Source organism: Diplotaxodon limnothrissa, linkage group LG12 (genome assembly GCF_057381915.1).
Source record: "Diplotaxodon limnothrissa isolate DT_005_m linkage group LG12, D_limnothrissa_male_GT1.1, whole genome shotgun sequence".
In the NCBI taxonomy this organism is placed as follows: domain Eukaryota; kingdom Metazoa; phylum Chordata; class Actinopteri; order Cichliformes; family Cichlidae; genus Diplotaxodon; species Diplotaxodon limnothrissa.
Genome location: NC_140607.1, coordinates 30,211,961 through 30,239,309, shown reverse-complemented (window position 1 = coordinate 30,239,309; position 27,349 = coordinate 30,211,961). Strand labels below are relative to the sequence as shown.

At 41.8% G+C, this 27,349-nt stretch overlaps 1 protein-coding gene across 2 annotated transcripts in view; it reads left to right on the top strand.

Annotated features, from left to right (window-relative positions):
* The window catches only part of gak (cyclin G associated kinase), a 31,355-nt gene extending 5,387 nt beyond the window's left edge, over positions 1-25,968 (top strand). Inside the window, exons 3-29 of one of the 2 annotated variants that reach the window (XM_085367470.1) lie at positions 161-220; positions 629-743; positions 1,165-1,307; positions 1,521-1,646; positions 4,656-4,745; positions 4,910-5,045; positions 5,498-5,610; positions 7,372-7,450; positions 9,409-9,526; positions 18,089-18,138; positions 18,278-18,426; positions 18,658-18,780; positions 18,890-19,023; positions 19,129-19,323; positions 19,434-19,551; positions 19,642-19,721; positions 19,896-20,089; positions 20,275-20,436; positions 20,559-20,725; positions 20,868-21,129; positions 21,226-21,420; positions 21,539-21,676; positions 21,792-21,878; positions 21,979-22,245; positions 22,637-22,785; positions 23,958-24,134; positions 24,319-25,968. In XM_085367470.1, the coding sequence (XP_085223596.1) occupies positions 161-220; positions 629-743; positions 1,165-1,307; positions 1,521-1,646; positions 4,656-4,745; positions 4,910-5,045; positions 5,498-5,610; positions 7,372-7,450; positions 9,409-9,526; positions 18,089-18,138; positions 18,278-18,426; positions 18,658-18,780; positions 18,890-19,023; positions 19,129-19,323; positions 19,434-19,551; positions 19,642-19,721; positions 19,896-20,089; positions 20,275-20,436; positions 20,559-20,725; positions 20,868-21,129; positions 21,226-21,420; positions 21,539-21,676; positions 21,792-21,878; positions 21,979-22,245; positions 22,637-22,785; positions 23,958-24,134; positions 24,319-24,420 (3,729 nt within the window). In that variant the 3' untranslated portion in view covers positions 24,421-25,968. Of the gene's footprint in view, positions 1-160; positions 221-628; positions 744-1,164; positions 1,308-1,520; positions 1,647-4,655; positions 4,746-4,909; positions 5,046-5,497; positions 5,611-7,371; positions 7,451-9,408; positions 9,527-18,088; positions 18,139-18,277; positions 18,427-18,657; positions 18,781-18,889; positions 19,024-19,128; positions 19,324-19,433; positions 19,552-19,641; positions 19,722-19,895; positions 20,090-20,274; positions 20,437-20,558; positions 20,726-20,867; positions 21,130-21,225; positions 21,421-21,538; positions 21,677-21,791; positions 21,891-21,978; positions 22,246-22,636; positions 22,786-23,957; positions 24,135-24,318 lie in introns of both variants that reach the window. The other variant, XM_085367469.1, reaches the window with a different exon arrangement.
* Positions 25,969-27,349: the final 1,381 nt, after the last annotated feature.

Sequence of the window (27,349 nt, the reverse complement as noted above, 5' to 3'; positions counted from 1 at the left end):
TTATCTTTAAAGTAATTGTAATTTTACTATTATTAATATTTATTTTGTTTGAAGCTAATACTTTATAGGCCGTCTATTGCAGTATGCTAGTTCAGTCCTGTTAGGCATGTATTATGTTGATCACAGAACAAAGCAATGGTCTGTATGCATTTTTTTCCAGAGACTGCTGTCTAATGAAGAAGAGAAGAACAAAGAAATCATACAAGAAGTCTGCTTCATGGTATCCTTTAATTATTAATGAGTAAAGCACAAAAGTGTTTCTGTAAAAAGTTGTTTTTTTGTTTTTTTTTTACTTCACACCTAATGTTAATATATAGCTGACACTAAACACCCATAGATCATCTGCCATATCTCTCTATTCAGGATTTCCTTCGTCATCACATCTCTCTTAAAATGCATCTGGTTAATTTTTTTCAGCTTTTGAGTAGTTTGCTTTTTGGACACCTGCTGTAATCTAAAACTGCGGATAGCTTAAACAAAGTAGGCTGACATGCGACAGGTGAAAACCAGCAGCTTCTGCCACTAGAAACTGGTTATGATTGTGATTTATGAAAAGGCAAATTTAAGGCGAGGCTTGTCACAGCAGCAGTGTTTATTCTGTATGTTCCTTCACCTGCTGGCTCTATAGAAAAAGCTGTCCGGTCATCCAAATACGGTTCAGTTCTGCTCTGCAGCCTCCATCAGTAAAGAGGAGTCAGACACCGGGCAGGCTGAGTTTCTGATCCTCACTGAGCTGTGTAAAGGTAAAAACACACACTGCTACACACAGAAAGGCACTTTTCCCAGTTTTGTTTCTTTAGTGCTGAATCAGTTCTTACTCATTCATGAAATGCACATGCAGTAATTCAGGGGTGCTGGAACTGTTTCTGAGTAACTCCCACTGAAAGGCATTCATGATGAAAGTTTCCTGTCTGTAGCCTTCGTTTCCTGCTCTGCTTCCTTTTTGTGTAGTTACAGCAGACAAGGTTTTTTTCATTCAGCAGTTTTTCAGCTTTCTGAGCAAATACCTTACTGCTTACCACAATAAGTATGTTAACAGAAATAAATCACTTGTAGGATGTGTGCAAAGCACTTTTTCTTTAATTTTGTAATTTTATTACTAAATACAAGACTTTTATCTACAGTTTCACATTCTTTTGTGTTTTTGTACCTCTTTCACCTCAGGTCAGCTGGTGGACTTTATTAAGAGGGTAGAGCAGAAGGCTCCTCTATCATGTGACACTGTGCTAAAAATCTTCTATCAGGCGTGCCGCGCTGTTCAGCATATGCACAAACAGAAGCCTCCCGTGATACACAGAGACCTTAAGGTTTGTCTGCCTCTGGTATTTAAAGGATGACTGATGTGTCAGAGAGGAGAATAAAGAAAAATGCACAATATACAGTGCAGTTATTTAGTTGGTGCTTTTACTTATGACCACGTTTTCATCATATCATGTGCTGCTGCCCTTGTTCTGTCTCAGAAGTCTTACTTATGGCAATTAAATGAAATGCTAACTCACTGCTTGGTTGATGTGTTGCAGATTGAGAACCTCTTGATTAGTAACCAGGGCACCATCAAGCTGTGTGACTTTGGCAGCGCCACCACAGTGTCACATTATCCAGACTACAGCTGGTCCGCACAGAAGAGGTCAATGGTGGAGGATGAGGTACCTAAGCATGCAGACAGTTCTTGGTGATCTTAACAGTGACCTGCTTATACACAGTGTCGGGAAGGTTACTTTTAAAATGTATTCCACTACAGATTACAGAATACATGCCCCAAAATGTATTCTGTAACGTATTCCGTTACGTTACCCAATGACAGTAACGTATTCTAAATACTTTGGATTACTTAATATATTATCATGCTTTTTACAACTACGTGAATGTACTATTGCTGTGTGATTTATTACTATTACCGAAGGTCCGCGGCTCCGAACCGCAGTAAAGGGACCTCTGACTAATACGGCAGGTTCCATGTCGGGCTTGTAGCCGAAAAATAGCTTTACTTTGTTGTGTGGGTCAACTTTGCTTGCGAGAGACAGAGAGAGGCGTTGAAAGACTGCTCCAGCGGAACTTATTGTTTTCGGAGGAAAACACAAACACAGTGTACAGTCGAGTCTTAATAGGTGCAGTGGTTATTATTATATTTACATGCTTCCAGCTCCCGTTTTTGCTCGGTGACAGCTCGTACTTTTCCACTATCCTTTTTTTTTTTCCCTCCTCTTGCTCACAGACACATAATGTGTATGGCGGTCCATTCTCCCTGTAGCACGGACTACACTGCCCATGAGGCTACGTTCTTTAGAGCTATGCCTGTAGCATTCTGCCTATTAGCTTAGCACAACAACAACAACAACAAAAAGGCGCTCTCTCACCCAGGAGGCACATAGTCGCAGAGAGAGAGCCTCGTCCTGTAACCATGGCAACCGTAACGCTGCCGCCTGGAACAACAGAACGTAGCTGTCAAACAAACCCAAACAATCCTGACCCACCACCGCAGTGTAATCCATTTATTTCAACAAAGTAACTGTATTCTAAATACCACCTTTTTAAACTGTAACTGTAACGGAATACAGTTACTCATATTTTGTGTTTTAAATACGTAACGGCGATACATGTATTCCGTTACTCCCCAATACTGCTTATACAGTACATGCGCTGTTAAGCTGTATTGGGTATTATATGAGATGATATTTTCTGAGTTTCATTAATATTGAAGTCTTATCTAAGATTTTGAACATATAGATGGATTAATATATGAATTCTAAAGTTATTTGATTTAAGTCACTTATTATAAAGCAGATTTAAAACAACAGGAGGAGGAGTCACCTCTCATTTCCTGAAATTTTGTTTCCATGGTGCCAGACTTTCTTTTAATTTTTTTAAGTGATCTTTAGCAATAGTTCTCTACAATAGTTTTCCAGGCTTTCTGAAGGTCTGTCTTTGGGCATTGGCTCCTTTCAATCGGAAATATATTTTTAAGCCACTTAACACTGATCTACAAGTCATTCATGCTTAAAAAAATTACTTAAATATAACATAACTGACAACTTAGCAAAGAATCAACTTAGGCAATTTGTTACCAGCAGCCTGTCTCAATAGCACATCATTTGTTCTCATTTCTTTAGTTGACAAAAAAAAGTAAGAAAAAACCAAAAAGCTATCTTCAGGAGATGAACAGTATCTCAAAGTTGTGTCCTTGAGAAATAAGACAAGCCCTTGCACAGAACCTGAGAGATGCATCTGTCTCCTCAGTTGATCTCTCTACTGTTCGGTCTCAGTGGAAGGGTGTCTGTCAAGAAGCCATTCTTAAGAAAACCAGGAGAAAATGGCAAATTAAACAAGAGCTAGATTGAAAATCAGTTATGGAATGAAAAGGCCAGAAGAAAGGTACAGCAATGAGTGTCTACAGTCGTGTGTAAAACAGTGCAGACTGTAGGGGTCTTTTATAAATTGATGGAATTATGAAGGAATAAAAGTATGGTCAGATTTAGATTCACCATGTAATACCATCTGAAAAAAACATGCACTATAACTGGAACACTATCAGTCATAGCTTGGCCTCCCCAGAGCCCGAACCTTAACATTATTGAGGCAGTGTGGGATCTTTTTGACAGAGAACAGAACAAAAGGCAGCAAACATCTAAAGAACTTTGGTTTTTCAGGTTTCATGAAGGAGATTCCAATCTTGAAGATTTCCTAATGAAATTGCAAGAAAACTTGATAGCATAAATAAAGGTGGTCATAATGGGAAATGCACGTTTCAATAAATTGCTATTCAAACGTGCATTTCCCATTTTCTTAGCAATGCAAAGAAATGAGGGAAGCTCAAAATATTTGCACAGTACTGTAAATAAGGAAAGGAATCAAAAGTATCCATAAAGTTTAAAATTAAAAAAAAACATGACAGACAAAGAAAAATGCTATTAAAGATCCTCAGAGTGAACTAAAAGCAAGAGATAAGCAGCGAATGAAAACGGTAAATAGTAATTTCATCACTGATCACAAGATTGTGTTGATACCCTTGAATATGTGATTAGAGATTAAAGGTTGAAATCTGCTTCACAGGTAGACATTTTATATGGTTTTAATTTTTTAAAGAAAACATAAAAGGAAAACCGCAGCCACTTTGATTTCATTTTGTTTCCTTTAGTTGCTTTGTAAAAAGTAGGATGATTAATTGAGAAGACAAAAATACACGTACAAAGACAGAGTGGGTCAGTGGCAGTATTGATATGGTGTTGAGCATAAACCAGAAACCTTTAATTGGATTAATAGCCAGAGGTCCAGGAAGCCCTAAACAATCATGTAAATTATATTTGTACCATAACCACACAGCTGCCCACTTACACACTGGAGCTTTGCCACAGATGAATTTCGAATGCAGAACACCAGAGGTCTTGGCTTGTAAATCTAATAGACTTCTTGTTTACCAGGCACATGTTGCACATAATAGAATAGAATAGAATAGCCCTTTATTGTCGTTGTACATCTACAACGAAATTATGGAGATGTGAGTAATGTACTCATCTTGTGCACTTCTTGTACAGCGCACATGGCTTTTTCAGTTCTGTCTAATCGGGAGAAAGAATTTTACAAAGATTTACAAACATATGACTTAAGCTTGATATTTGCTTTCATGTCAATTCATTTTAAAAAATGTTTTTCTGTAGATAACAAGGAACACCACTCCTGCGTACCGAACGCCAGAGATGATCGATCTCTACTCCAACTTTCCCATCAATGAGAAGCAAGACATCTGGGTCAGTCATTTACACATTAGTGTACCTCCATTTATAATTTAGACACAACTGACTTTCTCTTCTTCTGCCTTTGTTTTGATTGTCTTTTGATGCATGTTTTTGTGTTTTTGCTGTAAACAAAGGAGTTTGATTATTGTACTGATCATGTGTCGTCTCACATGCAGGCTCTGGGATGCATCCTCTACCTGTTGTGTTTTAAGCAGCATCCATTTGAGGATGGAGCCAAGCTACAAATTGTCAACGGAAAGTACTCCATGCCTCAGAACGACATGAAATACACTGTGTATCACGACCTCATACGTATGTACTGCCCGTCAGGCACCAGTCCATTTATTAATCGATACCAGCTAAATGCCTACAAGATAAATCTGATGCCTTAAGCCACATTATACCTTTACCAGACTGCCAGATGTTTAGCACAATAGCATTCATGTAGAAATGTCATGCAATTCAATGCAGTACAAAAATGCATTAGTGATTTAAAAACTTTTAACAATGTTAGTTTGGTTAAACAGTATACAGTTTAAAGTAAAAGTCGGATTCTTTTTCTTTGTTCACCTTAATTTCTGTGTATGTGATTGATGACCAATCTGTTATTAATTAATTTTAATCAGCTTTCTGCCATTTTTATTAATATTTTTACAATTGTGTTGTCCACAAACATCAGTTATGCTATCATAAATTTTTATTTGTATCTTTTTTATAATCATACTAACTTCAACCCACATTCTACCCATTCTCCTCCTCTTCAGGTTCCATGTTGAAGGTGAACCCAGAGGAGCGTCTGTCTATTACAGAGTTGGTCAACCAGCTCCAGGAGATAGCAGCAGCACGCAACGTCAACCCCAAGTCCCCCATTACTGAGGTAAATGCGTGTTCTAAAAGTACCCTCGTCATTGATGTAAGATGTGATAATACGGAAAAAAACACTGCACATTTACAGTAGTTATGGTAAGGCTTGCATGTCTAATCCTTTAATACGTGTAAAGTAGCTCTTGAATCTTCATCTTGAGTTCATCAGACGAGTTGGTAGCAGTTAAAACGTTTCTGCTCCAGGTATCGGTTTTGAATTGTTGACAGCTTTCACAAGTATTTTAGAGTAAACAACATGATTGGTTAAGGGCACTGAGTCTCATCCTCAGTGTGTGCCAGCCTGTGAAGAGGCTATTGACAGGCCAACCACACGGCTTCTTCCTCTGTGTGTGTTTGTGTAAATGTGCACATGTACACACACAACTTGAACACTCTCAAATTGCTGATGCGGTTACATTTGCTAAGCCTCACATACACCACACACAGACGCACAAACACACAAGCACAAAGGAGTCTGTATTCTCTTTCCCAGCGGCCTCTCTTGCCAGCTGGTAAGGTCTTAATGGGCCAAAAAAGAGGGAGAGAGACACACAGAGGTGAAGACTGAGAGAACTGAAATTTAAAGCAAACATGAAGTGATACCAACAGTTCAGTGGTAACACTGTGTTTTCATTGGCATGGTCGGTGTTGCTTTTTGTCACCTGCACCACAGTAGCTAATTGAGCACAATCAGATTTAAGATTTAATCAGGGTTTTGGAATAGAAATCGTTTTACGCTGCATGATGGCTGACCATATTCAACCTATCAGCCCCAACTCATTATGATTCTTACCGCAAATCCTTAAAAATCCAGGTACTTATCACTAAATCCTCGGTCATTGTTGTGATTGACATAAAGCTGCTTTCAGTTTCAACATTTGCCAGGTTTACACTGATTTCATTGCATTTTCCTTGTTTTGTGCTGAGTTGGTCAGTGTCAGTATCCTGAACTAAATTTATATTAAAGTACCGTTTAATCATTAGGAAATTAGCAAATCAAGGCAGATAGACTTTTTTTTACATTTCTACAAATTTCTCTCTAAACTGAATCCTGATAAGGCTGGTAAGTGTGTGCAGAGTGAAGGCAGATTTGGCGGTTGCTGATCTGATTAGGGTTAAGAAGGGGTTTCCCTGCTGGATGTAAGGAGATTATAATCCTCGGACTTCTACTCCTCCTCTTCCTCCTCTCCCTGCTGCAGTTCAGCACAGACATATGGAGAGGCTGAGAGGAGGGAAAGGAGAAAACTTGTGAGGGAAGTGAGACACTGAGAGGGAAATAAACAAGACAGTTACACAGAGGCTATTTGGCTGTTGAACACAAACCCCAGATCGACAGCGATCATCTGGCACAGCCTGTTTTTAATTTGTTGTAATTTATCGACTTTTTGGAGTTACAGATTTGTATTTTATTGTTTGTTTGTTTTTTCATTCAGGGACCTGACGTGTGCTTAACACATTTTTTTTCCTCCTCCTTTGTTTAAGGCGCTCTGACTGTTCATTTTCTATCAAGTTCCATTTTTATTTTATATATTTAAAAATTGTATATTTTTGGATTTTTTTTTTTTTTCTTTTTTTGGATATTTTCGATGATGTTTTTCTTTCCCGGGGTGGTTTAGCCATTGTGGGTATTTTTTTTTTTTAAACACAGACAGTCCAGGTCACAGAACATCTTTCTTTCATCATAACTTTTTAAAATATTGTTGACCTGCTCGTTGCAATGTTAAGTACGTATTACTGTTGGCGTCCAGTGTATGATGGATATGAATGTCTGCAGCTGCTGGAGCAGAACGGAGGTTTTGGCAACAATGGAGCACAGCCATCAATGCAGATCCACAACAGCCATAACAATGCAGGTAAATTGTTTTTTACATTTATTTTCTTGTTGTTGTTGTTGTATGACAGGGTTTTGGGTCAGTGTTTGTTAGTTTGTGTTTTTATTTTGTTTATTTGTTTCAGGTGTTAACACTAAAGTATAGGAGACTAATACTGAAGTTCTTGAAAACACTATTATCGATATTTTTATATTATTGATATTTCATTCTTTCCTAAATGGAAATGTCACAACATCTTTATTTGCACATTTCATATTCATGATCTGTATAACCAGCTGTGCAGTGCATTTTAGTAGAGTTGCATTATGTTTCGAGAAACTGCCTACTGCTCATTTACTTAAAGTTGAGTTCTGTACCACATAATGCAAATCAGTAATGACCTACATACGTCAACATCTAGGCAATCCTCTAAACTACCTGTTGCTGATTTTAAAACAAACACAGATTGAGCACCTGCGGGGTTTCTATAAGTCCTTTTTTTAAAAATTAGTTTAAAAAACAACTCTGGCTGGTTTGTTTTTCGGATAGACGTTCACAGGCAAGCCAGTTTATTGGTTTCTGTTTAAAATCCCTGCACAAACAGCCCTAGCACAAATGTACTCAGGTCTCAGGCCTGATTGTAGAAGGCTGAGAGAAAGAGAGAGCACCTGTCAGTCGCTGTTTGGTAGAACACCAGTCAAATGTCTATTGGTGAGAAAATGCGTGACTCCTTTTGTTGAAAAATGCCCCTGTGGGCAGGTACCATTAGAAACTGCTAAATCCACATCTTTCCTATAAAGTTTATCATTGAGCTGTGATTGAACATGACATTTAATTTCTCAACCGTATCCCTGAAAGTCACGCAATAAACACGGTAAGCTGGTATGTTAGTCACCATCCAGCTGTTGACACATTTCATACACATGCCAGGTCTTGCATATACAAAGTCCTGTGAGATCAGTAAAGGGTTCCTCTTTGTCTGAACGAGGGCCCAGTATGATGTACTGTCAGGAAACCAGCTATTTTTAATGGTAGAACAAATCCTCTTACTTGTTACAATATCTGTTCAGGTTCCTGGCATAATGAGTCAGACAGTCACTATAAATGTTTCTCAACAATATTTTTTTCAATCTGTAACACACTAATTTTGATGTATCATTAGCCTTAACCTGCTAAGAGCCTCTTGTGTAGTATAATTAGCAATGTTTATATCACGGCTGATAGTGGTGTGCTCAGATTTCAAGTTGTTTTTTTGTTTTTTTGTATGTGAATCTGTTGCAAAAGATAATTTGATTCAAATGCACCTTAGGAAAAAAATAAACATTACATATAGAGACCATGCATTAGTATGCAACAGTGTGACTGTCCCACCATACAATAACGTCTCATTTAAATGAAGTAAATCATGAAGGATATAAAAATAACTAATTTACGTGTTGTTTTTTTTGGAAGAAGATTTAGATTATTTATAGCATAAGCTCTAAGTGCTCGTTGGGAAAATTATATTTGTGTCTGTCTGTTTATCTCAGTGAGCATAATAGGCTTATTTTTCACATAAATATCCACACAGACTTGTACGCACACAGACACACACACAGACCTGCAAGCTGTCTCCTGTCCACTCACTAAGAGGATTTCTGCACTGCCTGTCAACCATCTGTCGAAAGGCAGAATATGTTTGCTCTTTCCTGTGAGGAGTGGCTCCAACTGCCTGTTGTTGCACCTCGGCATCAGGCAGCTGCATTGCAGCTAAAATAAACTGATTTTATCTGAAATATTAATTGGTAAAACGCTTCCTTTTGAGCCCTTTTGATGAAGCCCAGAATGTAATTAAGTATTTATATGTGCATGATCATTTGTCACAAGTGTCATTCCTCTTGCAGCTAATAGGTGCTGGGTGTGCTTTCACCAGCCAAACCGATTGTAAGTGCTTAATCTCAGGCATCGCTCTAAAGTCATTATATTTACCATATTCTTCTTTTCCTCACCATTTCTTATAGGTGTATATGACCCCGATCAGTCTGGCAGTGGCCTGTTTGATATCTTAAAGGGAGGAACAGAACGCTTTTTGACAAACATAAAGGATACTTCCTCCAAGGTCATCCAGTCAGTAGCTAGGTAAGAAGCCTCTCGTTATCGGGAGTATTATTGCTACATTTATTTATTTTGCACTTTTGTCATATGTCTTTCAGTTAATCTTCATCATTATGTATGTATTTTTTATTTTGGGAGTTAACATACATTTCAGTTAAACTTTTCACATTTGACATTGGTTATGTCACGGGGTCCCCTTCCAGACCTCTCCCGGACAAACACAGGCGTAGTCGGTAAGGTATTAGTGTGGATACTTTATTTGAAACGGCCTCCCCAGTGCATAAAAAGATGGTTACAAAGACATAAAACTGAGATCCGCGCTACACAGCCTGTATGTTACAACACACTCCCCTTCATATCCGGCTCGCCGTCTCTTATATCCCGTAACCCCTCCCCCTTGGCGTCACCACCAATTCTTTATTCTAACTTTAATCCCCGTCTCCCTCCCCCAGAATTTCTTTTTCATTATACACTCACAAAACATATACATTGATACAGGCTCTCAACTATTTCCCGGAAGTCTACCCGACTTCATATACACATTAACGGCCCACGTAATGAGGCCATTCTCATGACGGTCCAGACCCACGTGAACTCATTATTTAAACCCCACACCCCCATACCATCGGCTTGCGTCACCCTGCACGATTGGCGATCTAATGGTGGCGGTGCCATACTCAGCGGACTCTGCCTTGAGACGGGTCACTCCGTCACATCATCCCCTTCCCCCCGGAGGTTGGCGATGTGCGGCAACCTAGAGAGGTAATCCGCCACCACATTGAGTGTACCTGGTCTGTGCCGGATGGCGAACCTGAAAGGTTGCAGTGAGAGGTACCAGCGTGTAAGTCGGCTATTATGATCCTTCATGGACTGGATCCAGGTAAGCGCCCGATGATCAGTCTCCAACACAAACTCTCTTCCCAGTAAGTAATACCGGAGTTTCTCCAGCGCCCACTTAATCGCCAGAGCCTCCTTCTCCACCGTCGAGTAATTGGTCTCCCGCGGCAGCAGCTTGCGGCTCAGATATAGGATCGGGTGCTCCTCGCCCGGGTCCCCTTGAACCAACACGGCTCCCAGGCCGCTCTTGGAGGCATCCACCTGGACCAAAAACTGCTTCTTAAAGTCCGGACTCCAGAGCACGGGGGTCGAACACAGGCAAGTTTTCAGTCCCTGGAACGCCTGTTCACATGCTGCGGTCCATATGACCGGATTTCGTTGGTTCTTCCCCAGTAATGTCGTCAGCGGCGCCGCCATTGTTGCAAACTGGGGCACAAACCTTCGGTACCAAACAACCAGTCCCAGGAAAGCCCGCACCACCTCCTTGGTGCGAGGCCGAGGACAATTCTGGATAGCTTCCACCTTATCCAGCTGCGGTCGCACCTCTCCTCGTCCCACCTGGTAGCCCAAGTAGCGAGTCTCCTGCCGCGCCCATTCACACTTCGAGGGGTTCAGAGTCAGCCCGGCCTTATGAATTCTTCCCAAGACCTCCGACAGCTGCTGCATATGCTCCTCCCACGTGTGGCTGAAGATGACGACATCATCCAGGTAGGCGGCGCTATAACCATCACAGCCCTGTAACAACTTGTCCATCAGCCTTTGGAAGGTAGCCGGTGCCCCATGTAGGCCAAAGGGCATCACGGTAAACTGGAAGAGCCCGGCAGGGGTCCTGAAAGCAGTGTACGGCCTCGACGTCTCCTCCAGTGGCACCTGCCAGTAGCCTTTGCACAAGTCCAAAGTGGTGATATACTGGGCAGCCCCAATCTTCTCCAGTAAATCCTCAATTCGCGGCATGGGGTACGCATCAAACTCGGAGATGGCATTTAGCTTTCGAAAGTCGATGCAGATGCGTAAAGAGCCATCCTTTTTGAAGATAATGACCACCGGGCTGCACCATTCGGAGCAGGACGGCTCGATCACTCCAAGCTCCAGCATCTTCTCCACCTCCTGTCGCAGCTTCTCCACCAAGTGTTGCGGAACCCGATAGGGCCGTTGCCGGATGGGCTGTCCCTCTTTTAGCCGGATCACGGGTTCAACCAAGGTAGTCCGACCTGGGTTAACGGAACACAGCGAAGGCGTCTCCTGCAGAATTTTCAGTAGCTCCGCAGCCTGCTGTGAGGTCAGATGAGTCAATACAGGAGACCTTGGATCCGTAGCCTGCTCAGGTTCACTCTGTCCTCCTCCTTGCACCACCCTGGCCATCAGTGCCTCCCTCGGAGCCGGACGGGGCTGCTCCACCCATTCCTTCAGGAGGTTCACATGGTAGGTTTGTTTCGGTTTCTTTTTTCCCGGATGATGGATCTCATACGTCACTGGTCCCATTCGGCGAAGCACGATATAGGGCCCTTGCCATTTCGCCAGCAGTTTACTGTTGGAAGAAGGGAGAAGTAACAGCACCTTTTGTCCGGGCTGAAACTCACGTTGCCGGGCCTGTTGGTCATACCAGATCTTCTGGCTTCGTTGAGCATCCCGCAGATTGGCTTCGGCCTCGGCCTGGTACCGCTCCAACCGCTCTCTCATCTCCAGCACAAACTGCACCACCCCTTTCTCATTTGGAGCCACGGTCGAAGACTCCCACCCCTTTCGAACGAGATCAAGCGGCCCCTGTACCTCCCACCCATAGAGTAACTCAAAGGGGGAGAACCCCGTGGACGCCTGTGGAACCTCTCTATACGCGAACAAAAGAAAGGGTAACCACTGGTCCCAATCTTTTCCCGTGTCTGACACAAACTTCTGTAACATCCGTTTGAGAGTCTGATTAAACCTCTCCACCAACCCATCTGTCTGTGGATGGTACGGTGACGTCTTGATGGCCGAAACGCCTAACTGAGTGTGGAAGAGCTGCATTAACTTCGACGTAAAGTTAGTCCCTTGGTCGGTCAAAATCTCATCAGGTATCCCCACCCGAGAAAACAACTGTATCAGTGCGCGCAGAACATTAGGGGCTGTGATTGCTCGCAACGGAAACGCCTCTGGGAAACGGGTCGCGTAATCACACACCACCAATATGTACTGATAACCCCGACCACTTTTTACTAACGGACCCACAATGTCCATAGCTACCCTACGGAAGGGGATAGAGATGACCGGCAAGGGTTGTAGCAGAGCCCGATCCGATTTGCGCGCTGGGCAAGTTTTCTGACACATGCACGACAGTACTTCTGTACTTCTGTACATCCGTATACATTGACGGCCAAAAGAAACGCGTACTAACCCGTAAATAGGTTTTTTGGCGACCCAAATGGCCTGCCCAGGGGAGGGTATGAGCTAAATGCAGAATGAGAGGTCTACAACTAGCAGGGATCACAAGCCGCTGGTGGTCCCCATCAACTGCATATAACACATTTTTCTCAACCACAAACTTCTCTTTTCCTCCCCATTTCCCTGTTCCCCCTTCAGGCACATTAGCAAACAACACTTCCAACGTCTCATCCTCCCTTTGCAACACAGAAATATTTTCAGGTACATCCCATTTCATGTTCTTATTGCCCGGTCCCTGGGACCATAGCTGCTTCTCAAAGCGGCGTTGGCAACGAGATTTTCTCGGCCCTTTCGTGCCACCCTCGCACAGACTACTGTCCAAGTCTGGCAGGGGTTGGCATCCCGCCTTCGCCTGGGCCCTAGTGACCACTGGGCCTAACACCTTCATTTGAACATTCCCCGTTTCCCTCCCTTTTGTCTCTGTGTCCCGCTCTTCTTTTTCTTGCAACAAATCCATCAGCACAGGCACATCCATCCCCAGAATAACCTCTACTGGCAAATTCTGTACCACCCCAACAGACAATAAATATGGCTGGTCATTAATAGTCACTGTTATTTCCACCTTTGGGTAGGGATGTTTGTCACCATGCACACATAACACTTCTTCTTGTCGACTATAGTCCACACAGTTCACTGGTACCAAGCTTTGCTTAATTAATGACATAAAACTACCAGTGTCCAGCAGCAGTAACCCGCTGCCCATTTACCATTACAGTTTTATAGCGTTGCCCCTCAGCTGGCTGGACCTTTGTTGGTTCCGCCTCCAGCCGAGGTGCATAGCAGGCCCCAGTGACTTTGGCCTTCCGGATGGGGCACACCGAGGCTTTATGGCCTGGCTGCTGGCAGTAATAACAAAGAAAGTCCTTACCCGCTCCTCGTAGAGTGGATACCTTGGGGGCCCCGGATGGCTCGGGGTTACTCTCCCGCTTCGGCAGACCCGCGGATTGCGGGGACGATCGCTGTGGCGTCCCAGCTGAGCGGACCGGGGCCGCTCCTCTCCGTGCATTGAAATACTGCGTCACCAACTTGGCTGCGGCCAGTCCGTCCGCGGGCTCATGCTCCCTCACCCAGGTCCTCACCTCCCCTGGAAGAACTCGAATTAGCTGCTCCAAAATAATCGCTTCTCCCATCTCGTCCTTCGTATGCTGCTCTGGTCGAAGCCAGCGCCGGTACAGTCCTTTCAGCCGGTAGTAAGTCTCGGTGGGGCTCTCCCCAGGTGGAATAATATTAGAGCGAAACCGCTGCCGATACGTCTCCGGGGAAATGTCAAATTTAACTAACAAGGCAGCTTTTAAAATCCTCATAACAATGGGCTCTTTCTTCATCCATTGCGGTATAGGCCTCCAACGCCTTCCCCGCTAGCAACGGAACTAGCCGACAGGCCCATTCATTCTCCGGCCATCTCCAGGTTCTGGCCACCCGCTCAAAGCGCAACAAATAGTTCTCAATATCTTCCCCCATCTGGTACGGTGGAATCTTTGGCCCCTCCGATCGCCTCCACTCTCCGCCCGTCTGGTCAAGGCTGCTTGTCGTTGCCAGGGACTGGCGAGCCGGTTCCTCCAGTAACGACGGCCGGTATTCTCGCTGCCGGGCCGGGGTAGGCAGCACCATCCTGGGGCTACTCGCTGTTACCGTGCTCGGTGTAGCCGTAGCGGCCGTAGTGCTAGCTCCCGCTAACACTTGCCCTGAGCTTTGCTGACTAGCTGAATCCGCAGGCAACAGCGCATTAGGAGAGGGAACGGTCCTCAGCCCCCTGAGTTCAGCCAGGAAATCCACCTCTCTCCTTTGCTGTCCCGCCAGGAAGTCCCTCATCATCTGAAGCAGCTCCCCATTAGGGTCCCGTGCCGCGGTCGACCCCGTGGCCACCTCGGGGCCACCCCGGACGGAAACCACCTCCTCCTCCGCTGACGACGACGACGCCGGCACCGTTTCCCAAGCCTCCTCCTCTACTGTCCGCTCCGTCAGAACCTCAGGCTGCTGGGACCGCAGCCCTGTGCGCTTAGCGGGGAGACGCGATTTCTTCTTCCGACTAGCCATCCCACTTCTGACACCATATGTCACGGGGTCCCCTTCCAGACCTCTCCCGGACAAACACAGGCGTAGTCGGTAAGGTATTAGTGTGGATACTTTATTTGAAACGGCCTCCCCAGTGCATAAAAAGATGGTTACAAAGACATAAAACTGAGATCCGCGCTACACAGCCTGTATGTTACAACACACTCCCCTTCATATCCGGCTCGCCGTCTCTTATATCCCGTAACCCCTCCCCCTTGGCGTCACCACCAATTCTTTATTCTAACTTTAATCCCCGTCTCCCTCCCCCAGAATTTCTTTTTCATTATACACTCACAAAACATATACATTGATACAGGCTCTCAACTATTTCCCGGAAGTCTACCCGACTTCATATACACATTAACGGCCCACGTAATGAGGCCATTCTCATGACGGTCCAGACCCACGTGAACTCATTATTTAAACCCCACACCCCCATACCATCGGCTTGCGTCACCCTGCACGATTGGCGATCTAATGGTGGCGGTGCCATACTCAGCGGACTCTGCCTTGAGACGGGTCACTCCGTCACAGTTATTATAACTTAAAATAGTTCCACTACGGTATTTACTTTGGCACTGACAAATTTGAATTTCCCGTAATGAAAGGATGCACTTTTGGTCCTATAACAAATTTTTAATTCAGACATCCAGCAAATGGCAACCATTTTTAAGCAATACTGTTTCTCAGTCATGTCATCATCTGTTATCATGTTTCATCATAGTTGCAAAGGCCTAATGTGAAAGCAGTTGTCTGCGTATGTCTCATTCTCACTCATACCCTGATCCCAGATTTACCTTTAAAAGGAACATTTTGTTGTCTGCTGGTCAAAAATGTGGTTCTACACTCAGATTTCATGTGTAAGGTCCCAGGAAATGACACACAGTTCATCTGTCCTCCCTTTATTGACCATTGCTATACAAGCAAGTCACTGGATTTTCTGGGCTGCTACACTTGGCTGCACTGGCCAGTGAAAATGGTAATGATTGCTGAAGGTATAGAAAGATTAAACAGCAAAGTGTTCCTTTCATAGTCCCATTATCCGCATCTTTAAAGATTTGCCGTCTCATTTGGTTTTGCCATTGACTTTTTTTTGATGATTTTGTTTTTTTGTTTTGTTTTTGTTTGTTTTTTCTTCCTCTCTGTCTCAAACCCTCATGGTCCCACTATGTGTCCATCTCCTAGCAACCCAAGGTAAATATGGGTCAGCGGAATGCGTCAGTCCATGCGTTACTCTGTGTTCTGTAGTGTGTGCTTGATTTAGTAGGAAAGAAATGTTGCACATCTTCTGTTGCTCAGTGCCCACCATCCTAGCTTTCTGATCCTAACATCACACATTCAGTAATTCAACTGAGTGAATGCAGAGCATGATGTGAATGGACAAATTCCCATATATATTGGTGAAATAACTGGAAAATTATATCAGCGAATGACACAGTAGGGCAGACTCACTGTCCGTGAGTTTTCCAGGAAACTATTTTCTGCAAATGTAAACTCATTTTATGAGAACTTTGTTTAAAGATAACTAGAATTGGTAGCATAGCAGTGATGGCCTTCGATTAAAAGGGTAAAGTACTCATTAACTTCAATTAAATGGCCCTTAATATAGCAATCATATTTCTTGCTATAAAGTTTAAAAAATATGCATTTTTCTTTTCTGTCTGAGGGAAACAACAACAACCTTTTGATTTTTGCTTGTTATTTTTGTCAAATCAAGTGTGATAGCTCATTTAGTTCAATTGATTTCTTACTTTTAGATAACTTTTATCTTATAACTCCACTAACATATCCATAAAAAAATTCACATGTTAAAAATAATTTAATTTTTACATATCTGTATAAAACTGATGTCATGGACTTAACATTAAGCAGTAATTAAACAAACAATATAGAGCTTAAATGACTTGTTAAGCCTGAGCCTTCGTCTCTGATTCTTCAAACCATGTGACAACACTTAACTATGGACTTGCTGAGTAACTATGTCTGGAACTGAAGATAATGAATCCATACAAAAGTAGGCCAAAAGAAGCATCCAGCTTGAAATATTCCATTTACTGAAATGTAATGAAGAAATGACAGTTACAAGGAAGGTAAAGAAAACCATCCAATACAACTGCATATTTGCTGGAGAACAAATGCAAAGTCACATGACTGCAGGAAGCTGTCGTTTTGACACTGGAGTTTTGGTGTAGCTTGACTCAGCTGTGCTTTTATGATCTACATGGAGAATCCCATGATATCCAGTATTACTTTTAATTTAACTTCAGCTCAAAAATCAAAAAGGCTATTTAATTTACATTTGACTGTTTTCATCTGTTTCACCTTTTTATTACATTTCTCTTTTCAAACCCGTTTTATCTGCTATCTGAATCATCACATTTAATTAAGTTGTCATTCAGTTGCATGTTTTGCTATTGCTTTTGTTTTTTGGCTGTCTTTTTCCTTTTAGGGTTTACCTTAACTCAGAATGTCCATATTGTTTTAATTAAAGTAGCTTTGGCATGGGTTGCAAATGTATAATTGCAATCGCAACTTTATATGTAGGCTGTGGTATACAAGTATGAGTGACTGTTTGACTGAATGTTGGAAGTTTTATTATGGTTCCACTACTTACCTAATATCATTTTCACTTATATGTCTTAATTTGCATCATCTATTTATCCTAATACTGATTAATACAGATGAATTTAATCATCATAGATGGGCTAAGCAAAGAAACTGAGCTATGGTTTGTTTGTCTGTCCTAAACTGTGCAGTAGAAATCAGGCTGTGTTCTTTTACCTGTTGTCATTGTTCCAGTATGATTGCATGTGCAGTAAGATCCAATGAAACCTAACTACATAAGTTTTTACTGCCAGTATTACTTAATACTCACTATTTGTAGTAATGAAAGTTGCCGTAATGAATGCTGACAACAAGCATCTGCCAAATGCTTGTGCTATAATAAAGACTCAGCGGAAGGATAAACTGGGGACTGTCTTAATCGATTTTGCATAATTATTGAGGCAATATTCATCAAAACTGTTTAAAACTTTGTACTGAATGGCTGCTCTGGCAGAGATTAATATTTTCAGTTAATAATATTTCAACATCTGAGATTCAAAACCAGAGTTGAAAAGTTTTTGTCCAGCTTGCATCCGTTGGATTTTTTTTTCCAGTCTCCCAGACATTAATCACCAGTTTAATTTCCTCTATTTTCTTAAATGTATCATTTATGCTTCTAACTTTGTTTACATACTGCTTTTATAACGGCACTTGTCATTTCTGTTACAGCTATGCCAAAGGGGACCTGGATATTTCTTACATCACCTCCAGAATTGCAGGTAGGTAAAGTGCCCGAACACTTTAGCATTCAGTGACTATTATTTGATTGTCAAGTAATTTAATATTACAGAACAAGCATAGCATCACTGGTTACCCGATTCATACATGCCTGTAATGAACGTGTGTGTGCGCGTGCAGTCATGTCTTTCCCAGCAGAAGGGGTGGAGTCTGCGATAAAGAACAACATTGAGGATGTCCGTCTGTTCCTCGATTCACGTCATGCTGGCCACTACGCTGTGTACAACCTCTCCAAACGATCATACAGGCCTTCTCGATTCCACAACAGGGTATGCACTTTGTGATACAAGGTTGTGTTGGTGTGGGAAATAACTTAAACCAAGGCTAAATTATAGCTTTGTGTTATACTTTGTTTACTCTCAATGATCACAGGTATAGTAGTGTTTCTCTGTGCTTTTGTCATGCATAAGCTTATTATTGCCACAACAGTAGCTATTGTTGAAGCATGTGTCCTTGTTACGTCACTATTTCAGTAATTTGCATTATTTGTGCGCGCGCAGGTTTCAGAGTGTAATTGGCAGCTGCGTCGTGCCCCTAACCTCCGCAGTCTCTACAGCGTATGTAAGAACATGCATCTATGGCTCAAACAGGACCAGAGGAACATCTGTGTGGTACACTGTCTGGTAAGTAAGTCAGTCCTTTGAGCCTGCGCTTGTAGAGAGGAGTACATGGTGTCAAATTGAATGGAGTGTCACCTGTCATAAATTTAATGTGTACCCTTTCTGTGTGCAGGATGGCAGAGCAGCATCAGCAGTGGCAGTTTGCTCCTTCCTGTGTTTTTGCCGCCTTTTCACCACTGCTGAGGCAGCAGTCTACATGTTCTCAATGAAACGCTGTCCACCAGGCATAGCACCTTCACACAAGAGGTATTGAAAAATATTCAAGTTAAAATGTGTAGAAAAGAGGACTGGTGTGTGTTGGTCATCCTTAGTAGGTCATGTATCAAATACTACATGATCTCAATTTTGCAGGTATATAGAGTATATGTGTGACATGATGGCAGAGGAGCCCATCATCCCTCACAGCAAGCCTGTAGTTATTCGCTCCATCATCATGACACCAGTGCCACTGTTCAACAAGCAGCGTAATGGGTGCCGGCCATTCTGCGAAGTCTACGTTGGGGACGAGAGGGTGCTCACCACATCACAGGAGTATGACAGGATGCAGTAAGTTTTTTTTTTTTTTGGTTTGTACAAGGATGGCCTGACAAGTTTCCCTTTATTTTAACAATCTAACATGTATATTACTCTTTTCCTCTCACAATCTCATGTTTCAGGGATTTTAAGATGGAAGATGGGAAAGCGGAGATTCCTCTCAATGTTACCGTTCAAGGAGACGTGCTGGTGGTGATCTATCATGCAAGATCTACGCTGGGAGGACGTCTGCAGGCAAAGGTATAAATACAGACACCCTTGCTTAAAGCCTCGAGGTGGCAATGAATATGAAGAAATGCACTTTTCAGAGCATTTATAATTGTCTTTCAGATGGCGTCCATGAAAATGTTCCAGATCCAGTTCCACACAGGCTTTGTACCAAGAAATGCAACGACTGTCAAGTTTGCCAAGTACGTATGTTGTCTTGATCCATAACATACTGCTGCAGGTTATATTTTCTTATTATTTATTAACAGCTGAATGTGGTCTTCATTGTTAAACTTTTACAGCTGCACTGCTTGTAACAAGTAATTTAAACTATACTTTCTTCATTATTTCTTTTTTATCTGCTTGTTGTTTTTCAGGTATGATTTGGATGCCTGTGACATCCAGGAGAAGTACCCAGACTTGTTCCAGGTCAACTTGGACATTGAGGTTGAACCCAGGGACAGGCCCAGCACCAAGACTCCTCCATGGGAGGGCTTTCAAACCAAAGGCCTCAACCCCAAGATCCTTTTCTCCTCTCGTGATGAGCAGCAAGAGATCCTCAGCAAATTTGGTACATGGCTTTACTTGGCCTGAATGTTAGTTTAGTAGTGGAGAAGCATTGGTAAAAAGTGTTGTCATCTGTTTATTTTATTTGTATATTAGATGTTTTACTTCTTACGTGGCTTTAAGGTGCTTTTAAGTTCTTCTAAGTTTGCTTCTACAGATGAAATAAACTTGGATCCTTTATCACTGCAGGTAAGCCCGAGTTGCCTCGTCAGCCAGGTTCTTCAGCGTTTTATGACTCAGAGTCGGCCCAGCCAGCTCAAACCCCAGACAGCTCCAGTGCAACAGAACCAGAGTCTCCGATGAGCAATGATACTAATTCCAGCAACTTTTTCCAGACCCTAGACTGGGAAGGTAATGTACTGTCATATTCTGTTCTGTTAATCTGTAATGTGTAATTCTATTAATCCGTGTAGCATTTTCTTACAAACCTTTCTCTCTGGAAAATCTCACTGACTAGCTTCCTGTGATTATAGATGTACGTAGCGCTCAGGATGCCTCAGACAGTCAAGAAGGAGGATATATGAATGACCAGGAGGATCTGAGTGATCAGTCAGAAGGAGAGTCCTATTCTTACTCTGCCACCAGTGGAGAGCCAATGTCACGTGACCACAGCGAGCCGCTGTTTGATTCTGACTTTCAGGTGCAGAAAATCTTTGGCTGGCTTGTATTATTTTATCAATAAACTATTACCCCGTTTATCACACTGTTAATTACTACCAAAATTCTTTATTTCTTGCATCCATGCATTTCTTTATTTTCTTGGTTTCCTTGTCTCCTCTCAGACGGCTTCTCCTGCAACACAGGAGGCTCCTCCTGAAGACACAGCTGACCTCTTGGGGTTGAACTGTGACCCTCAACCTCCAACCATGTCCTCAACTTCGTCCTCTGCTCCACAACACGGAGATCAGGGAGGAATGAAAGCTGCTTCTAGCAACAGCGACCTCCTCAATGACTTATTTGCACCTCCTGCTGGTCAGACTGGAGCAGTGCAGGAAGACTTGTTCTTCAGTGGGCCAGCCAGTGGAGCCACACCAGACCAAAAACGTAAAAGCTGAGGCTTCACACATGCTTACTGCATTATTCTGAGATTTCTTGGGTTGCACTTAATAAATATTTCCTGTCACTTTGCCTGTGTTGCAGCCATGGGGGATCTTTTTGATCCGTTTGGGATGGGGTCGGGTTCTGGTGTTGGCTCCAGCGTTGGTTCATCTCGACAAGCCTCTGGACCAGACCTGTTTGGAGACTTGTTGGGTTCTGATAGTTCAGCAACCAGTGGATTTGGTTCAGCTCACAGCAACGCCACTCCTGCTTCCAACACCAGCCTCTTCAACCTCAGTAAGTACATCAGTTCCTTGACGTCCAGCTGGATTTCATATTCTTTCTTCTGGTAACATTTTGTATTTACACTGGAAAGAGTCCATTGTTGACACTTAGGATGTTTGTGTTATTACAGATAAGCTTGTAAATGATACCCCTAAAATGACATCATCAGCCAGCCAACCAGACCTGCTGGGTGGGTGGGACAGCTGGGCAAAAGGAACCACTGCTGGCATGAGCACCACTGCCAGTAAACCAAGTTATACCAACACAGGTAGGAGAAACCTTTCTTACAGATCTTTTGGTGACTGAAAAATTTTGAGATTTAAAGCCAAAATCAAAATTGAAACCAGATAAAAGTGTTGACTTGTATATTTTGATCATTTTAGCTTCTGGTATGCCATCCATGTCAAAGGCCAAGTCTCAGACCTTTGATCCTTTTGCTGACCTAGGAAACCTGAGCTCCAACTTGCCAGGTAGGAGCTCAGGTAAGCTGAGGAGTTATTTCCATAAAAGAGGAAGACTGTCAATCTTATAAGCCTTTACATTTATCTCATCTCCATCTTTTTCCTATAGGTTCCTCCAGCAGTAATCTTTCTGGGCCATCCTTCAGCACAAAGGGTCCTTCTTCCTCTTCTTCCTCTGCTAAGCCTCAAGCTCAGCCATGGCAGTCTGCAAGACCCACCTCAGCCCAGAACAAACCTTGGATATCTGGATCTGGCCCCAAAGGGTCTTCAGCTTCTCAGCCTGCAGGAACCCAGTCCTCTAAACCCAACTACAACCTTAACTTCTCCAGTGTGATCGGTGGGAGAGAAGAGAGAGGAGTTCGTGGGCCTGGATTTGGTAAGAGAGACATGATTACAATACTAGTTATCTATTTTGAACAAAACAATAGCGGTGATATTACAAAGTTAAATTAAGTTTTTATAATTTAGAAAATTAAAAATGAGTAGAAAACCGATTGATTCAGTTAGTTTGTCCAGAATTTTGCCTTGCACTGTATGTAATTAGCAGTAAGCAGGGGAGACCATCAGCAGCTTAAAACAGAGGTTGGAAACTAAAAAGATGGAATTTGGAATATTTATGTTCATTACTTTGCTGATTTTCAGTTATTATTTTATATTTCCCTGGTCTTCTCATAAAAGGCTTCTCATTTTATGACTAACCCTAATAAATGCCCATAAAATTTCCATATCATAAATAATTTCGTTTTATCTGTGCTGCTGACACTCAGGGCCCAAGCCAAAGGTAAAGGAGGATGATTTCGGGGATCTGCTCTCAACTCAGGGTTTTGCTTCTAAACCTGACAAGAAGGGACCAAGGACCATTGCTGAAATGAGGAGACAGGAGATCACAAAAGACATGGATCCTCTCAAATTACAGGTAGGTAGCAAACTGAACACATATGTGAAGTCACTTTTATTTATATGCCACATTTAAAAACAGAAGTGCATTAAGATATAAATAAAATCTAAAACTCACATAACCATGACTGCAACCATAAGAGTTAAAAGGTAAATGTGCTAAAAACATGGTTACAGTAAAAAGGAAAGCAAAAATTAGAAGTGAATAAATGCATTTACAAAAACATTCAAATATAATAGAATTAAATTATTAAAAAATAAATGAATGCATAAAATTGGAAACAGTAACCAACTAATTAAGCTTTTATAACATCAACAAAAATGATAGAGACTTGTCTAAAGGCAGCAAAAAATTGGCAGATCTTTAGAAATGGCTTGAAATTTTCAGCTGTTAAATATGATTTATTATGTTTCATCTGTTTCATGTCTGCAGACAACAATGAAAGTCACTTTTTAGGCAGTAGTGGTGGGCTAACAGGAGATGATGGGAGGATGAGCTAAGAGACTTGTGGCAGAATATGTGAAGGGCATGTTGGACACTTACAAACACACAGTGTGTGGCCCTGGAGAAAAATCTAATCCTTGTGAAAAGAGTCACCATTGTCCACTGACACAAAAAGCCAGCCAAGGATGACGACCAAGAATCTCGGTTTCATAGAAAAAAAGAGTCAAGCAATGATAATGTCAAAAACAACCAGATTTTCCAGTGTTTGCAATGTCATCCCATCTATATGCAATATCTGTTTATGAACTGCAAACAGCAGTGCACTACTTTTCTCCAAATCATCATTCAACATGCCTGGGCACCCAGTGAAAATTGTCCCCTTACTGGTGACTTTTCCATCTTTAGCCTGTGCTAATAATGCGGTGTGTACTGTGAGCAATCAACTGATTTCTTGGAAACGTGGTAGAGTTGTCTTTTGTTTTTTTTATTACAAAATCTGTTTGCATTGTTATTAAAAAAGAGTGATTCAAAGAATGGTCAGAATTGGACATCTCTGAGTTAATGAACATTTTGGGCTTGGCCACGTTTTTGCATACTGCGTCACACATGTAGCAGGTGATTTTACTAAACAACAATAAGATTGGGTACAGCTAGGATGCCTTTTGGCAGGTTAAACTCTGCTTTCATCAGCTCACTCATACAGTAGCCTCCAAGTAGTAAAGATTTGTTTTGTTATCATGCTGTAGATCTTGGACTGGATCGAAGGGAAGGAGCGAAACATCCGAGCACTGCTGTCAACTCTACACACAGTGTTGTGGGAGGGTGAAACGCGCTGGAAGCCTGTGGGCATGGCAGACCTGGTGTCAGCTGACCAGGTGAAGAAATACTACAGGAAGGCTGTGCTGGTTGTCCATCCTGATAAGGTACAGTATCAAATACTGTGAAAGTGCTTTAAAACTTAAAAAAAGGTGCAGCTCCTCTGTTTGTGAAACAACAGGAAATGAGATGAATCTCGAGTATGAGTTTACGGTCTTCTTTCAGTATGAATGCTCTTGTTTTTCTGTTTTTAATTCAGTATTAAACTCCAAACCTTTGAATTCTCTTCAGGCAACGGGCCAGCCTTACGAACAGTATGCGAAGATGATCTTTATGGAACTGAACGACGCCTGGTCAGAGTTTGAGAACCAGGGATCCAAAGCACTCTTCTAAAATCCTGGCCTGGATTCCAGCTAGACCAGACCGGACCAGGCCGGACTGGATTTGGCCTAACAAAACAGGAGACTGGGCCAGATTGGTCAGGACTGAGCCCACATTGGGCCTTAGGGGCAAAAAGCCTCTGAGAGGTGTCCTCTCTTCCATTCCCTCCCCCCTCCTTTACTTTCTTCTGTTTCTTCGATCAAAAAAAAAGACCTTTTGCCTCATGTCTGGCTGTAATGAAAGTTTCCTTGCTGGTCTATAAACAGCCAGTTAAATAAACATTGTGATCGGTCTTAAACTCACTGCCTACCTGCATGACTGCCTGAGTGGTGCTGCAAACATCAGGAGGAAGGATTAAACAACAATCACTGAGAAGACAAAGTGGGAACAAAATCAGATAATACAAGGACTAAAATTATCAAGACGACTATCATGATAGTGATATTCAGATAAAACACCCCAACACTAATACATTAGCTGTAGCTGAATAGTTAATTCATTTGTGCTCGACACTTGTGCAAACAACCGGTCCTTAGCTGAGTGGCAAACCTGAACTGAGTGTGGCTGTAAAATAGCTAGCATGTCAGCCAACATGAACGTTTGCAAAATGTTGTCCTGAAAAATAAGTTTTTATGTTTAGTTGCCTCAAAAGAGCCAATGCTGCTGCTGAATCATACTTGCTGTAGCAGGGATTGGATTTTTTTTATAAAGATCCTGCAGTAATGCAGAAGTAGGATTTAAATCTCCCCAGGATTTTTAAACATAAGATCTATTGAAAATGACCTGTATTACCTGTACTGCTGCACCTTCAGGGGTGAAGGCTTCTTTGGAGTTTGTTCTCCAGACAATTGCCTGCTGAACACTACTAGTGCTGCTTGTACCATTCTAATTTATTTTGCTGCACACACTCCTGAGATTGATGTTAAATCATGCTATAAACTCAAGTGGGCAGTCTGTTGTTTTTGAAGTGCTCTTTTAATCCCTCCCACTCAAGCTACACCATGTAGCTAACTGCATGCTCTCCTACACCAGACCTCTAAACAACTTGAGGTAGTATGTTTGATTTTTTTTTTTTTTTTAAACCAGGGTAGTCCACATGGGCAGCAGCTTTTCTTCTTTTTCTTTTTTTTTGGATGAAGTGCTCTTTTTCTTGTAGCAGAAATGGAGAAGGGATCTCCATCGTAACTGTCATTAAGCCCTCTCTGTCTCTTTAAACTTCGCCCACCTCCAGCATTTAGTTTTGTTTTTTGCAAGAGGAGTAACTAAAGGATCGAAAAAGAGAAAATGGTGATTTAACCTAGTTGCTCTGTGTTTTCTTGTTTTTTTTGGGGGGTCCATTCTGTGTCTGTTTGTCGATTAATCATCACTTCAGTGTAAATATGAAAGTACTATCCATCAGGTGGTTAAGAGAGCTGTTTTTTTTTTTGTTTTTTTTTAGCTTCATGGCTGGTTGTGTGAATGGTTGTGTGTGGGTGTGTGGAACATAAAGAAACCTTGTTGGATAAAATGCTTTCTTGTCTGCAACCACATTTTTCTTCTTAATTTAATTCTCAGCCTGTCCCGCACTTTGTTATTATTGTGGGTTCACGACTCTTTCCAACTCATTTTACCTTGTTTTCCCTTTTGTTTTTTTTGTTTTTTTCTTTTTTTTTTTTCTTTCTTTGTATTTCACATTTTACCTCATGGACCAATCAAATCACCTGTTTTCTTATTTATTACTATTTTTTGGGGGGGAGAGGGAGGGAGGAGGGGTTGGTAACATGTATTCGTGCATATTAATGACACAAATTGACCTAATATATATATAAGTGGAATGTGATGAGTTGAAATGGGGAAAGTGGTTATTTGATCACAGTGAGCCTCTTTGTTACTGTCATTCCAAAGTATCAAATATCAATACGAATGTGCTTTTACAAATATATATATCCTCTCAATTGTTATGTGCTTATCAGTTGTCCATTCATTTGCCTTTTTTTTTTTTCCTCTTAAAACAACTTTTCAAATTTTTGCTTCTGTTTTCCATTTTGAAATTTTGTTACCATTCAAACAAGGGGGCCAGCAAAATGAAAAGAGGTAAAAGTTATTTTGATGCTTGAAGTTTACTTGAGTCTCTCATCCACAATATGACATAACAGTATAAAGAGTGTTGATGGCAAAAAAACAAAACTACACATCGCATCGGCAGTGTGCTGTACCAAATTACATCCTACTAATATGAATGTAGATTTCATTGCAAAAACAAAAAAATTAAAATCATTTTGACCTGAGGCAAATATTTGGTTGTTTTCTTTCTTTTTTGGTGGGGTAAGCGGAGCCTTCACATTCAGAACCAAATAGTCTTCTAAATTAGGAAAAGCTCATAAGTAACTTTAATTAGGCCTGGGCATGCATCCAGGATGGAGCTCCAGGAAACACAAGTGAAAGATATTTAACTGAAGCCAGGATTTTATCCGGTTGGAAGAAGCCAACAACAGAAGATAGAAGAAGGGATCCAGGCACGATGGATCCATTGTTTATGCCAGATTTTACATGTTGCAGCAGAAATTGAGATTCAGCAAACCAGGAAGTGTTTTTTCCAATCTTCTGCTATCCAGTTTTGGTGACTGTAACCTGTTTCCTGTTCTTATTTGAGTTACTGTTGAGTTACTGTTGCCATGTTCAAAGACGTGCAGCTCAGGTTGAAGTAGCTTGCAGACTTCATGCTATTTATTGCAAATATTCTTTCACATCTTCTGGCCCAAATGCAATTTCTGAAGCTTTAGTCCCTCTATTATTTGTCTTTTTCAGCTGCACTCTCAAGAGATAAAAAAAAAAAAAAAAAAAAAAAAGTTTTACTAATAATTTTCTGGAGAAAACAGGCATAAAGTTCTTTAACAGTCACAAAATAAAACCCTATACAGACGTTTCGTTTTTGGAAGATTTTAAAATTGAAGTTCTTGTC